Source organism: Spea bombifrons, chromosome 7 (genome assembly GCF_027358695.1).
Source record: "Spea bombifrons isolate aSpeBom1 chromosome 7, aSpeBom1.2.pri, whole genome shotgun sequence".
Classification (NCBI taxonomy): Eukaryota; Metazoa; Chordata; class Amphibia; order Anura; family Pelobatidae; genus Spea; species Spea bombifrons.
Window position 1 is genome coordinate 3,690,756 of NC_071093.1, and position 13,164 is coordinate 3,703,919.

The following is a 13,164-nucleotide window of genomic DNA, read 5'->3' on the forward strand; positions in this document are numbered from 1 at the left end:
GATACCCCAAACTGGGATGTCAGGATGCCAACAAATGTTGAAGAACTAGGTCTCATTTACCAATGCAACAAGTCCCAGGTCAGCCATCTTTGAATCATCGCTCCATGACGCTCTGGCCTTGGTTCTTCACCTGGTCACTGATGTTCTGATGTACGATAAGGTCTGGTGCGAGCTGAGGGACACGCCAAGGAGGGACAATCATGTCCCCAAAAACATACAGAAATGGCCACCAAGCCAGACCCTGCTGTTGCCATTTACACCTCTGCAAACAATCATTCAATTAAAGGCGGCTCATCACAAATAATATTTTTTCTGAAAAAAATCCAACATAATGAACTCCCACATCCATGCGGATGATTCGCATTCCCCTCGTTTTTTTTGTTGTTGTTGTTTCCAGCAGCCATTGAATTTACCCATAGTACAAAAAAATCCCCTACAAATAAAATATTAAACACATAAAATAAATATAAATATTACATTTAAAAAAATACAGCAATAGACCAAAAGGTAATTATGAAATGAAGCTGAAAGCTGTGCAGGCGAAATGCCTCCTTTAAATGAAGGTTGCAGACGCGGTGTTCTAATTTCCCTATTTTTCTAGCGGCTCCGTTTTGCCGCTACTATCCTAGAAAATTCCTCCATAGAACACAAAGCCAGCGGCGTTTGTTTCATCCGGAATCTCCCGAGTCCACCTTTGCTCCGTAAAAACATTTGCTTCGAACCTCTGACTGCGGGTTGTCCTCAATTTCAACCCAAAACCTCTATAATCCTTATTTCCATGTTTTCTTAATGTTATTTTTAATGTAAAAAATGCCCATTTTTTTGTTCCACCCCTTCTGTATTTGGATTCCTCTTTCCTATACGGTAAATTATTTTTTAATGGAAAAAGAACTCATTTCGACGTTCCGTATTCCACCGCATTCTAATGGCCTAGAAGACATTGTCCAATCAGCGTCTCTTTAGCTCTCATTGTACAGCGCTACGGAATTTGATGGCGCTATATAAAACAATAAATAATGATAATAATAATAATAATCTCTCCCGCTGCTCAATGAACAACAGTGGTGCAAATCATGTAGGTCCCACCGATGTTGGGTTTGTGTTCCAAGTTCCGCAGGTCAACGTTCCGCGCTCAGAACTTCTTTAAACTTTGTGATATGCGGTCCAAGTCACCGGTCACAACCGATATGTTCTGTATAGGCGAGCGGAAACATATGGGCTACGTATCATACGGGACAGACGCTATTCAGGATGGTGCTGAGCTGTGACAATGGGGTTTATCCCGTCCGGCGCTCTATACGTCGGGGGCCTCCCTGTATATATTCATTATATGATTAGGTTAACAGTTTGCGCTGTACTGCTTGCCTCAGCTTGTTCTGATCCGTCCCCGGCCGCACCTCGCTAATCCGTGGCAGCTCGCCCCCCCCCCTCTATCGTGTACTGCCCCCCCCCGCGCCGCCCCTGTGCAGAGCACACATTTACACATGCATGCATGCACACACACACACACTCTGGCACGCACACTCTCCTGCATACACACTGAGCTGCCTGCAAGAGAGGTAACATCAAGTGGAGATGGCAGCCGGGGGAAACCTAAAACTACTTCGCCTGGGCAAACGAGGATGGGAAGAGGGCAATTACCCTGACGTGCAGGTACCTCCGCTGCCCCGAGCCGTACGCTTAGGGACTGGGGCAAAATTTCCACCGGCTCTATTATAGTCCGTCCACCTACCGTTGCACCATAGAGTGCGGTCCTTCCTCTATCTGATGGATAATTGGATGGTAGAGCTCACCGTATATTATCCATAGCTGGGGGGATATATATATAGAGCTATAAATATCAAATAGCTTTGTTCCTTTATACAATGTTACTGTTTGGGTTCAACTGGAATTATCTAACATTCTATTTAGTTATAGAAACATGGATTTTGACGGCAGATAAGAACCATGTTGGGCCGTCTAGTCCGCCCGTTATTCCTTCTTTAAAAGTGACGGATGAGATATGAGAGCGATTCGGGAAATTGTATGTCAAATGCTTTAAAGACGAGGCGTTCTGTCGGAAGAGAGCGCCTTGGGTGCGTTTCCGTCTGTGCCAAGATTCCACCAAATATCCAGAATCCTTAATAGCGTGGGATACGGTGGTCTCGTCCGGCGCTACAATGGGGGTTGCGGTGTCTGGGATTGCGAGGGTCGCTGTGGCCGGAGCGTCAGAGACACAAAGATAAACAGCCAGGAGAAATGTAGGTCAGCTCTAAGGCGACGGACGGCAGCACAGTGCAGTCGCTATGGCAGCAGAGAGGGGTTACGCAACTCATAAAGCAGTCATCTCGGGACACGGAATACTCAGCGGTGGGGAGTGCTAGCTCTGGACGGACTGATCGACCAGGACACAGACAGACAGACAGACACATCTATAGGTAGATAGATCCATTATTTTGCCCCATTTGGTTTTCTTAGCATGCGTAGCCTTGCGTATTCACCAATGAAACCAGTCATGGAATCCATTCTTTTTTCCCGACATAGACACCAAAGAAAAGATGGCATTATACAAAAAAAACAAGTATTAGAGTTTATTATCAGTATTATCGACGGGAGGATTGGGACCGCCGCTTTGGATTGTAGCGTTTGAGACCGACATGTCGCCGCTTCTATAATAATATTAATATTAAAGGTTATCATAAAATATCACAGGGTTCTAGAAGCGGAATCTTGGGAGATTCTTTGAGTTTTAATATATTTAATATTTTGTTGGGATATCTGGAGGTTTTTAATGGATTGTATTATGTTATTACAGGTTGTTGGGGGGGGGGTAATTCCTTCGCGTTTGTTACAATGTATCCAGATGGGTATCGTCACTAATTATTGGGGTTTTCAAACTGCCCGATGCACGGAGCGTCGGAATATACTGGATTTACGTACGGAATAATTCAGCAAGTCGAGCGTAGAAGACAAAATCTAGAAACTCTCCAAACTCATCACTAATTTAGAGTGATCCAGTGCGCTGAGCTGTACAGATGGGGAGTGGAAATTAAAAGCGGAGTGACCTACTTCTTATAAAAATGGTTTTCCTGCTCATGAGACGTAATGTCTACAGGGATTAGGGGAGCGGGAGAAACGCACAAAGCCCCAAAATAGCCTGGAAACCTGCCTGGTGGGGATATCCGAACAACTGACGATTCTTCTATAGGATAAAATGATTGAGAGTGTGCGACGTGTATGATCGTGGATAGTATGGGAGAGATAGGTGGTCCGCGTATAGGTTGTGTGACATGCCTTGATGGACTGGGAAGGGGGAACCTGGCTATGGCTTTCTCCACCATTAACAAATTCTTATGGGGGGAACTCACAGGGGTCTCTCGCACCGACCGACCCTGATAGGCAGCATATTGAGAGCGTATTCTGTAAATTGTAAGTTTAGAGATTTAATTCTTGCTTCGGGGTAAAATGGTATCAGAAGAGCCCCCTATGATCGGTGCCCCCCATCAGGTTTAGCAAGGCAGGACTGGTGTAAAGTACCGGGGAATATTCTGGTAAATGCCCCCGGGGCTGTTTAGGATGCTGTGGCCAGTTACGGCCCCTGATGGTAATTGTGTTGCTCTGGGTAGCGGGGATCTGTGCCTCTGTGCCGGACTGGCTTGTGACAAGGGATTAGTGTGACAACAGGCGGGGTATTATCTCATATCAACTACAGAATAGGGCTGATAGAGGCAAAGACCTCTGCCACTTCTACCCCTACCATCAGGAACCAGGCCCCTCATCTCATTAGAACTAACTGCCTGCGCTGTATTAAGGTATGGGAGAATAAATAAATTAGCTAAACAGGGGGACCCCCTATTAACCAGAGGGGCTGACAATTGCCCCCCTATTCCCCTGCTCTGAGCACAGTGGAGTGAGGGGTAATTAAATTACCTGTGTGTGTTTTATGTCCCTTTATACCCCCTGCCCCTCTCCTCCAATCACCTGGGGTTCTAACATGACACTTCAGAGTTATTGCCTGAAGACTCTGGTTTTCTGTGCCTGTCCTTCGGCCTCCCGTCCTCTAGAGGTCGCTGCCGCATAGTGAGGCGCACTGTGGGAGACTCGGCTCTGCTCTTGGCTGGCAGGTAGCGGCTCCTCTCTATGCTCTGTGTTACGGAGTGAGGCGCTGGGGCCGCCGGAGATATAATGCAGGTGAGAGCCGGGGAGGAATTACTGGAAAGGGGGATTCCTACACCTAGCGCTACAGGGGCTCCTTCTGCGGGATGACAGAGAAGTCTGCGGTGAGCCGGAGCATCAACAGGGCCGGCGGAGACTCCGAAAAGTTTAGGACCCGAAACAGTGCTGATCGTGCAAACATCTAACAAGCAGAAACTGTGCAAAACTATGTGTTATATATATTATAAAACTATCAAATCTACTGTGTGTGTATATGTATACAGTACACACACACACACACACACACACACACACACACACACACACACACACACACACACACACACACACACACACACACAATCAAGTCTACTGTATATGTGTGTATATATACCTATATAACTATTAATACTACTGTGTATATATATATACACACACACACACACACACACACACACACACACACACACACACACACACACACACATACAAACTATCAAATCTACTGTATATGTGTATATACTATATATAAACTATAAAATGTGATGTGTGTATATATATATATATATATATATATATACAAACTATTAAATCTACTATATATATATATATATATATATACATTATCAATGTGTATCTAAATATATTACTATTAAATTAAAATATATACTGTATCTAACTATACATAATAATTTATACATATATATTTTTGTTTATAGAAAGATGCTGTTAAGAGGGCCCTGCTCAATAGAACGTACTTTTCTTTTTTTCGACAGGTTCCAATAATTCTGTCCGATAGCCTGGTGTAAGGTGGCGGTTAAAGTGTTAATTCACGTTTCTGTATCTTGGGTTCCTTGTGCCCTTTGCACCGTTTGCCTGCGTGCCGGATTACCTGCAGACAGGCGCTTTCGTCACCCGCGTGTCTGTGTCACCCGCGTGTTTGCGTCACCCGCGTGTTTGTGTCACCCGCAGGTTGGAGTCATGAAGGGGACCCGGGACGCCGCTCACGCCGCAGCCAGGGAGTTCCTGAAGTTTCTGAATCGCGGCGTCTCCCCGTATCACGGTAACGTATACGTTTCCCGGTAATTAGTCTGTTCTTCTCCCTACGACTGCCATGTATATAAAACCCTTCCTATTACAGTTACAGCCGCGGCCCTGTAATCAGGATTTATTATTAAGTATTTTTTCATAGTCTCGAGGTGTAAATGTAACAAGGTGCACGAGGGAAATATATTTCAGAGGAGAAAAAATGTTAAGACGAGCCGACAAAAGGGCTTTACGTACCGTGAGCGGGTCTCTCGTACCTCCTCCTCTGAGATGCCCTCCTCTTCGGTCTTTCGCCTTTCCGTCAGGGGTCGGTTATTTCCTTTCGTTTCGTCACAAACCATTTTGCTCTTTGTTAATGAAATATAATGTGCTGACGGCTCGTCTTCTGTTGCCCGCAGTGGTCGACGAGTGCAAAAACCGACTTTTACAGGCGGGATTTTTGGAACTGAAGGAGGTCGATCACTGGGACATCAAACCCAACCACAAGGTAAAGAGAAATACTCATCGGCCCTAAATCACACATTGTTTATTCCGTTCTCTAATCAATATGTTGGCTATATTTGTTAGAACTTTAATACATGTTTATTATCATTAGTATTATCTTTTTTTATTGATTAAGCGCCAACAATTCCATAGCGCTGTACAATTTAATAGGGGCAGTTAATAACAAATATTATTGTTATATATTATATAACCATAATATATATATAATATATAATATTGTTAATAACAAATATACATTAACACATACAGAACCATGCCGGTGAGCTGCCATCTAGATTTATGGTGGGCTTATGAGGACCGTGTGCGTGAGCTTACGATCTAAGGTTGTGATTTATAACAGGAGTAACAGATTTTTTTTTTATTGGCACAAAATGTAGTTCTGAGTTATTACACCACAGATCAGCGACTTTTCCCTTTTACAGTATTTTGTGACCCGGAATTATTCAACGCTGGTGGCGTTTGCAGTAGGCGGTCATTATCAGCAGGGGAATGGATTCACCATTATTGGAGCCCATACTGACAGCCCGTGTCTGAGGGTAAGACGTTATGGGGGGTGTTTGTTTGTAGTGGTGAAAGTAGCCCAATCCCCCGATGCTCGCCCCCCCCCCCAGTCTTTCTTCTGGTTTGATTTCTCCTTTTGTCGCCGCAGGTGAAGCGGCGATCTCGGCGCGGTCAGGCCGGATACGCGCAGGTTGGAGTTGAGTGCTACGGAGGTGGGATCTGGAATACCTGGTTTGATAGAGATCTGACCGTGGCTGGGAGAGTCATCGTCAAGGTAACCTGACTTTTATAGAACTGCTTCTAGTATTAAAGAGGTTAAAGCTAAGGTTTTTTGGCTATAAAGTGTATTATTCAAATCCCCCAACAAGGACACACTGAATCTCACATCTCCTACATGTTTGGTTTCAGGACGGTCATCGCCTCCAGCACCGCCTCGTTTACGTGGACCGTCCGATTCTGCGCATCCCCCACCTTGCGATTCATTTGCAGAGGACTGTCAATGAAAGCTTCGGTCCCAATACGGAGCAGCATCTGTGAGTGATGACCCTACTCGGACCCTCATAAGCTTGAATTCTTGCTGGATCTTCCCGCAGCCATGACGGTCTTACCCGTAACTCTCTCTCCCGCAGGCTTCCTATCCTGGCTTCTTCCATACAGGAAGGTTTGGAAAAGGAAACCATGGATTCCGGGACCTCTTGTCATTCTGCTGCCGGCTCTTCCACTCCAGTAAGCCCTCCGAGTAACTCAAAGGAAACTTTTGGAGCTCCGAACGAGTAAATAATAGGCCGTCACGTCCAAAAGTCCAAATTTCATAGTTTTTTATGGCACTGTTGAGCCAGGGTCGCTATGCTGACCCCATAATTTCAAAGACAAAATATTTTAATGAGGGGAGTTAGGCAGAGCTCCGAAAGCACAGGCTGCCTGCGGCCGGCTCCGACAAAGAGATTATTTGTTGGAATGTTTTCCGTGGGAACGTTGAACAATCACAGAATCCTCTCTTTGTGTTGAGTTTCTGGCTTGAGTTGTGCCTCAAACAGGCTGCCGGAATGTTTCTTTAAATCCGCTCTCCTAACGCTCGTACATATACCGCGAGCATAATGTACTCGTCGTGTCACGGTGTGCGGCTGCCCGTGAATGTTACGTGTTAGGAGGTAACGGATCGTGTCCCCCGCAGGCGGAGAAACATCACCCGCTGCTGATCTCCTTGCTCTGTGAAAAGCTTGGTGTGAAACCTGAACAAATCCTGGAGATGGAGCTGTGTCTGACGGACACCCAGCCTGCGGTGAGACGCCAACCGACGTGTATATATACGGAGGGGGGGTGGTTGACAGATGATCTGTAGACTCGCTGTGTATGTGGCAATCAGACGTGCGTGTTGATGGCTACCAGATGGAGAACAAAGTGAAATTTACAAATAATACATAAAAAAAACTATTTTTTTCTGGGTTTTGTGTTTGCAGGCTTTGGGAGGTGCTTACGAGGAGTTTATCTTCGGCCCGCGTCTGGATAACCTGCACAGCTGTTACTGCGCTCTTCAGGTGAGGATCTGTGTCCCGCAGAGAAGACGTCTCTTTATCATTTTCCTTTCGGTCCCGGACCGACTCGCGCTTCCCGCTTTGTTGGGTTGCTGTTGGCATCCTTTGAGCTTCCCTGACATCTGATCTTTTGAGCCTCGCAGTTCATATAATTTGATACCGGAGGCCACAATTTCTTTTCACCAATGATCCTAGTCTGTGGACCTAATCGCTAAGTTTTTAATAGTTGCGTTTCAGTACATGCCGCCGCGTTCCGGATCTGTTCGTAGAAATCTGGAACACGCCGTCTTTTTACCTTTAACCTTTTCATGTTCCGAGAACTTTTAAAATGTGGATCAACGTACACCCTTGTGATGCAGATATGTGATTTGGAACAATGCAGCAACTGATTTTGGATGAAATCAATGAAACGTTTACTCCGCTTATTGCCATTTATTATCTGGGTATCTGTAATATGCTTATAGACAGATTAAGGAGTGCCTGAGGCTGACACTCCAAATACTCCCATAATGCTCAGGCAGCCACTAGCAAATATCTTATACGTTATGATGGACATCTTTTTAATAAGTAAATAACTAAAGATAAAATGTTACCCTTTGGGTGCCCAATGCTGCGAATCCCCCTCCTTTGTTGGAGTTCTGCATCTGTCCCGTTATATTTCTTGCTCCTCCAGATGTATTGTGAGCTTCGGCTGCGTTTCATCGCGCTTCTTTTATCCCCCAGGCACTTCTTGCTTCGTGTGACTCACCGACTTCGCTCGCCAATGACTCCAACGTCAGGATGATCACCTTGTATGACAACGAAGAGGTGAGACGCGGTGGGTGAAGGGTGGGCTCCGCGGGTATGACAACTGCCTGCCGGGAATATGGCAGACGTATGCACGACGACCAGGTAGAGATCCTGGCGTACAGAGGCAGGTGCAAGGACACCGAAGAGGCGAATGGCAAGTGTGAACACGCGCATTCCTCCTTAAAACCCCAAAACGCGCCCCGATACTCCATCACCTGACCAGACAAAGGGGTTATAAGAACCCCAGCCCATTATTACTATTAAACTAAAGCCTCGTTGAGTAAGTTCCTCCCCTTATTTGTTTTACTAAGTCTTAGTAAAAACAAGCGGATTGGGTATATTTTAAATTATATTTTTCAAGGCATTGTGAAAAAGTATCGTTGCTTTTAGCCCTTTTATATCTGTAATGCACATGCTCTGTTTCAAGGTGGAACGCTCTGCAGACTAGGTCCTTATTGCCTTAACGGCACCTTAACCACTTAAATGCTTAAATACCATTGGGAGAAATGGATGCCAACCTCTGCCATGGGGGGGGATTGTCCTGCGCATCAATGCATGCCCTCAACGCCCGGCGATGCATGTGCTGCAGATGCAGCGGTGCTGCCCGCCATGCGGTGGGTCCAGCGAATGAGCTGCATTTCTAAGCAACACAGAGGTTATTGCCCTAAACCCAGCTTTCTTCTCCAATATCTGTAAGAAGCAGCCCCGCTGCTGCTTGTGTAAATTGTAATTTGTTTCTGCCCTCAGGTGGGTTCGGAGAGCTCCCACGGCGCAGAGTCTCTTCTGACCGAGTTGATCCTGCGCCGGATTTCCAGCACACCCCAGAACCTCACTGCCTTCGAGGAGTCTGTGCCCAAGTCTTTTATGATCAGCGCTGATATGGCCCATGCTGTGCATCCCAACTATATGTAAGCGGGAAAGGAAGAGCGGGGGAGAATTATGCCAGAGCTGAATTGTTTAGTGAATCGGGCACGCCGTGTCATTGTATATATGGCAGTTTAAGGCACTGGTGACTCCTCGGTAGCACTTTTAATAGTAGCCTCTTGTGTTATATCCAGTAGAAATTGCTTCCATAAAGAAAGGCATTAAGCTTCCTTAAAAGACAAATCCGTGTCACCTTTTAAAGAGAACAACTTTTCCTTCCGTCGTATCTTTTATTTATATTTGTGCCGCGATTGGCCAACTGTTGACGCCGGAACCAAAGCTTCGCATTTTATTGATGAAACCTTTTTTTTTGTGCCTGTATTGGTTATTTCGGTTGAGTTTAATACATTTGTTTCTGCAGGGATAAACACGAGGAGAATCACCGACCGCTCTTCCACAAGGTGAGGCTCCTTTGTGAAGGTCGTATCTTATTTCGCCCCCGTTCCATGAAATCAGAATATGTTCTTTAACCTAAAAATATTATATTTTTATCTCCATAGGGTCCTGTTATTAAAGTGAACAGTAACCAGCGCTACGCCTCCACGGCTGTGACCGAGGCTCTCCTGCGTGAGATTGCCGGCCGCGTCGGGGTCCCCTTACAGGTGATGTCAACGCCTTACATCACAACATTCTCCTTACATTCATAATATGTCCTGCCTTCATTCAGTCCCCAAATATTTCAGGCAAAAAAAAACTAAATCTCTTGCAATTGCTGTTGATGGCAGGAATTTATGGTGCGGAATGACGTTCCTTGCGGTACGACCATCGGGCCGATTCTTTCGAGCAAGCTGGGTCTGCGGGTGCTGGATTTGGGTTCTCCGCAGCTGGCCATGCACTCGGTGCGGGAGATGTGCTGCACCTCCGGCGTCCTGCAGACGTCCACCCTGTTCCAGGTAATGCCTCGTCGTGCGGACCCCAAATAACCTTTACGTGCGTTCTTAAGGACCCTCAAGGGGTAAACGCAGCTTCTCCGAACTAGTACCCCCCTCTGCAAACGCCCCATGCGGGGGCAACCTTCCGTATCCCAGATCTTTATTGGGTCAGCCTGTCCGACGGATCACGTAACGGGCGACGAGTACCCAAAGCAGCGCAGGCTTTAGGGGCATCTGTGTGTGTAGCTGATACATATTTAAATCATACAGCTCTGCAAAATATGTTAGCTCTTATTAAATCTAAAATAATGACATCATCACTTGGATTGGTGATCTCAGATACAAGGAAAATAGATGCATCCCTATTGGTCCTGGAGAAGTCGTGTCTTTAGTGGGAGGGAGAATTATTACTGGGCATAGAACCAATGTAGATTGTCAGAAGCTTCCTTGGCCTCAGAAGTCTTTTCCTTAGATGAAATAGCACACTAAGAAACGATGAGTCTTAAATACACACACAGAACATGAAGGGAGAGATGTAGGTGACGTGTAATCTGTATATTTAAATTTATTAAATATTGTTTGTGTCTCGTGCTGCGGTTCCACTTGTATATTTAAAGTCCGATGTCCTGTTACATCTGTATCCGGTTTATACGAGAGTCTTAGTGACGCGTCTCTCGCGTTTAGCAGTCGGACAGACGCCAGACTTGATAACATCAACCATTTCCCCTTCTTTTTTCATCAGAGTGTAGACTCCGGGTCTTTCTGCTCCCTGGCTGATGCCCTCTGTATCCGGGGCAGAATATCCCCCCCTTTGCACCGCGAGCCCCCACGCGTTTCTGTATTTATGTCATCTCGTATTTCTGCGTCCTCTTTGCATGCGTTCTTCTATTGGGTCAGATGTGAGGGTTGCTAATTGTGTTGAGTGCTTTCGGCTTATTGGCTGTTACCACAGCAACCTACACTGGCCTTGAAGTCAATGGCTAGTTGCCATAGCAACAGCCAGCATCAGTAGGTTAGTCGAGTGGTTGCTATGGCAGAGCCAGTACAGCGCCATCGAGCAATAGGACGCGTTAGCCTATCAGGTGGTATCGTGGTTACCATGGCAACATGAGCCCACCTCCACTTGCTAGAGTGGGTCTCGAGGGTATAACCTCCTCCGGTCTTCCTTCCTCGGTATCTCCTACATCCATGTTTCCCGATAGGAATTTGTTTTAATGAGGATGTGGGGCGTCAGGCGTTCGAGGGGTATTTAATTCTGCCCCAATATTTATACCTCACGCTCTGGATTCTCTTTGAGGTTTTTTATGTATTCTGGATTTTTAGGTATTTTTTACAATATTTCATCTTGTTTCTTATTTTCATCTTGTCTTCTGTGCCCATTCTTGCATATTAATAAAGCAGATCGCCCTGTCTCATGCATGTTTAAATCCCCTCACTGTTATTTGCCTTTGCCACTTCTGCTGGGAGGCTGTTCCACGTATCTACCACCCTCTCAGTAAAGCCTCTGACACACTAGTTTTAAATTATGATAGATATTGTTACAATATAACCTGAAATTACCATTAATTAAGCCAAGTTGCTGGGGAAACGTTTTTAAATTGCCCCTGTATTCCGAGGATAAACATCTCTTTTCCACTTGCGCTCCAGCCCATCTATCTACTACCACCAAAAAAAAGTTAAATATTTTTAGTTCTGTGGCTGTAAATCACCGGTGGGATTGTTGAATTATTTTGTTGCCGACGTGCGTATAGAATGTTTGATGATCGCGGATACATTTCTCGATCCCGTAATCTGACGGTTGGATCCCGATGGATCTCTTATATTATTTAATAAATTCCTGAATTCCCTTCTCTTAAAACCTGCTTTTATTTTCATGAATTAAAAATGTTCTCCTTTTCTATTTCCCCCCCCAGGCCTTCTTTGAACAGTACCCCTCCGTGAATAGCAGTTTGGTGGTGGATTAACCCCTTCCTGGATCCCCCTTTTGATGACAGCACTTGTGCCCCCCCCTGTTAACCACGTGATGAGTATCGTATTGGTGGATGAAGACATGCCATATCTATGAAATAAAATCCAGTTTCCCTAGTTTTGCACCCGAATAGTGGGCATCCTAAATACTTCAGTAATATATTATTCCACAATTTCCTGAATTTATTTGGCGTAACCCCCCCCATTTGTCTTGATTTAGAATGTTGACGTAGGGTTTAGAATGTTGAGTGAAATGTACACAGATTGTGGTAGCGCACCCCCCCGGGGCTTTACTATCCGCCGTATCGAAGTGATAGTTTTTAGGATTTCAGCCTATATTTTTGTTTGTAAATGTACTTTTACGTTCACATTCCCACCCTTACTGGTCTCCTGATCTCGACCCCGTGCATTGCCTGTAACCACTTGAGTATCTGTGAAGGGTTTGATTCCGTAAGGGGCGGATACGCCTCTGGCATTTAAATGGTTAATTCCCCCAAATCACATCTGGGCGGAGAAGGGCATTTCCAGCTCTCTGGCAGATCGGGAGTTAAAGGATAACACCCTGTCTGTTGTTTTTTTTTCTGCCCCTGGGCTGCCACCATTACCCCCTGCTTGTTAATGTGGATGTAATGGGGCATGGTACGTAGAGTTATACCCGCGGGGGCCCCGGGCCAGGACACCTGGCGCGGGCTCTCGGTCGCTGGAAGGCGGATGTCCTCGTCTCCACATCCATCACGCCACAGAAACGCGCAGGAGCGGACCCTCCGATGCTAATTACAATCAGAAATAAAGATAATTGTTCTGTGCCGGTGTTTGTGTGCTTTTGGATCAGCGATACGCGATATCCTAACATTCTATTAAATGACTTTATATTTCACATACGATGGGGA

At 45.7% G+C, this 13,164-nt stretch overlaps 1 protein-coding gene across 3 annotated transcripts; it reads left to right on the forward strand.

Annotated features, from left to right (window-relative positions):
• The first annotated feature begins 1,501 nt into the window (after positions 1-1,501).
• DNPEP (aspartyl aminopeptidase) lies at positions 1,502-13,080 on the forward strand. 3 transcript variants are annotated; one of them, XM_053470749.1, is made up of 15 exons: positions 1,502-1,653; positions 5,107-5,197; positions 5,580-5,668; positions 6,108-6,221; positions 6,335-6,460; positions 6,595-6,719; positions 6,816-6,912; positions 7,361-7,468; positions 7,647-7,724; positions 8,445-8,528; positions 9,258-9,418; positions 9,796-9,835; positions 9,935-10,036; positions 10,160-10,327; positions 12,220-13,080. In XM_053470749.1, the coding sequence occupies exons 1-15, from the start codon at positions 1,576-1,578 to the stop codon at positions 12,268-12,270; spliced, it is 1,512 nt and encodes a 503-aa protein (XP_053326724.1). In that variant the 5' UTR covers positions 1,502-1,575; the 3' UTR covers positions 12,271-13,080. The 3 variants fall into 3 exon arrangements, with proteins under 3 accessions (XP_053326724.1, XP_053326726.1, XP_053326725.1); XM_053470751.1 differs by lacking the exon at positions 1,502-1,653 and adding an exon at positions 4,090-4,170; XM_053470750.1 differs by lacking the exon at positions 1,502-1,653 and adding an exon at positions 4,227-4,259.
• Positions 13,081-13,164: the final 84 nt, after the last annotated feature.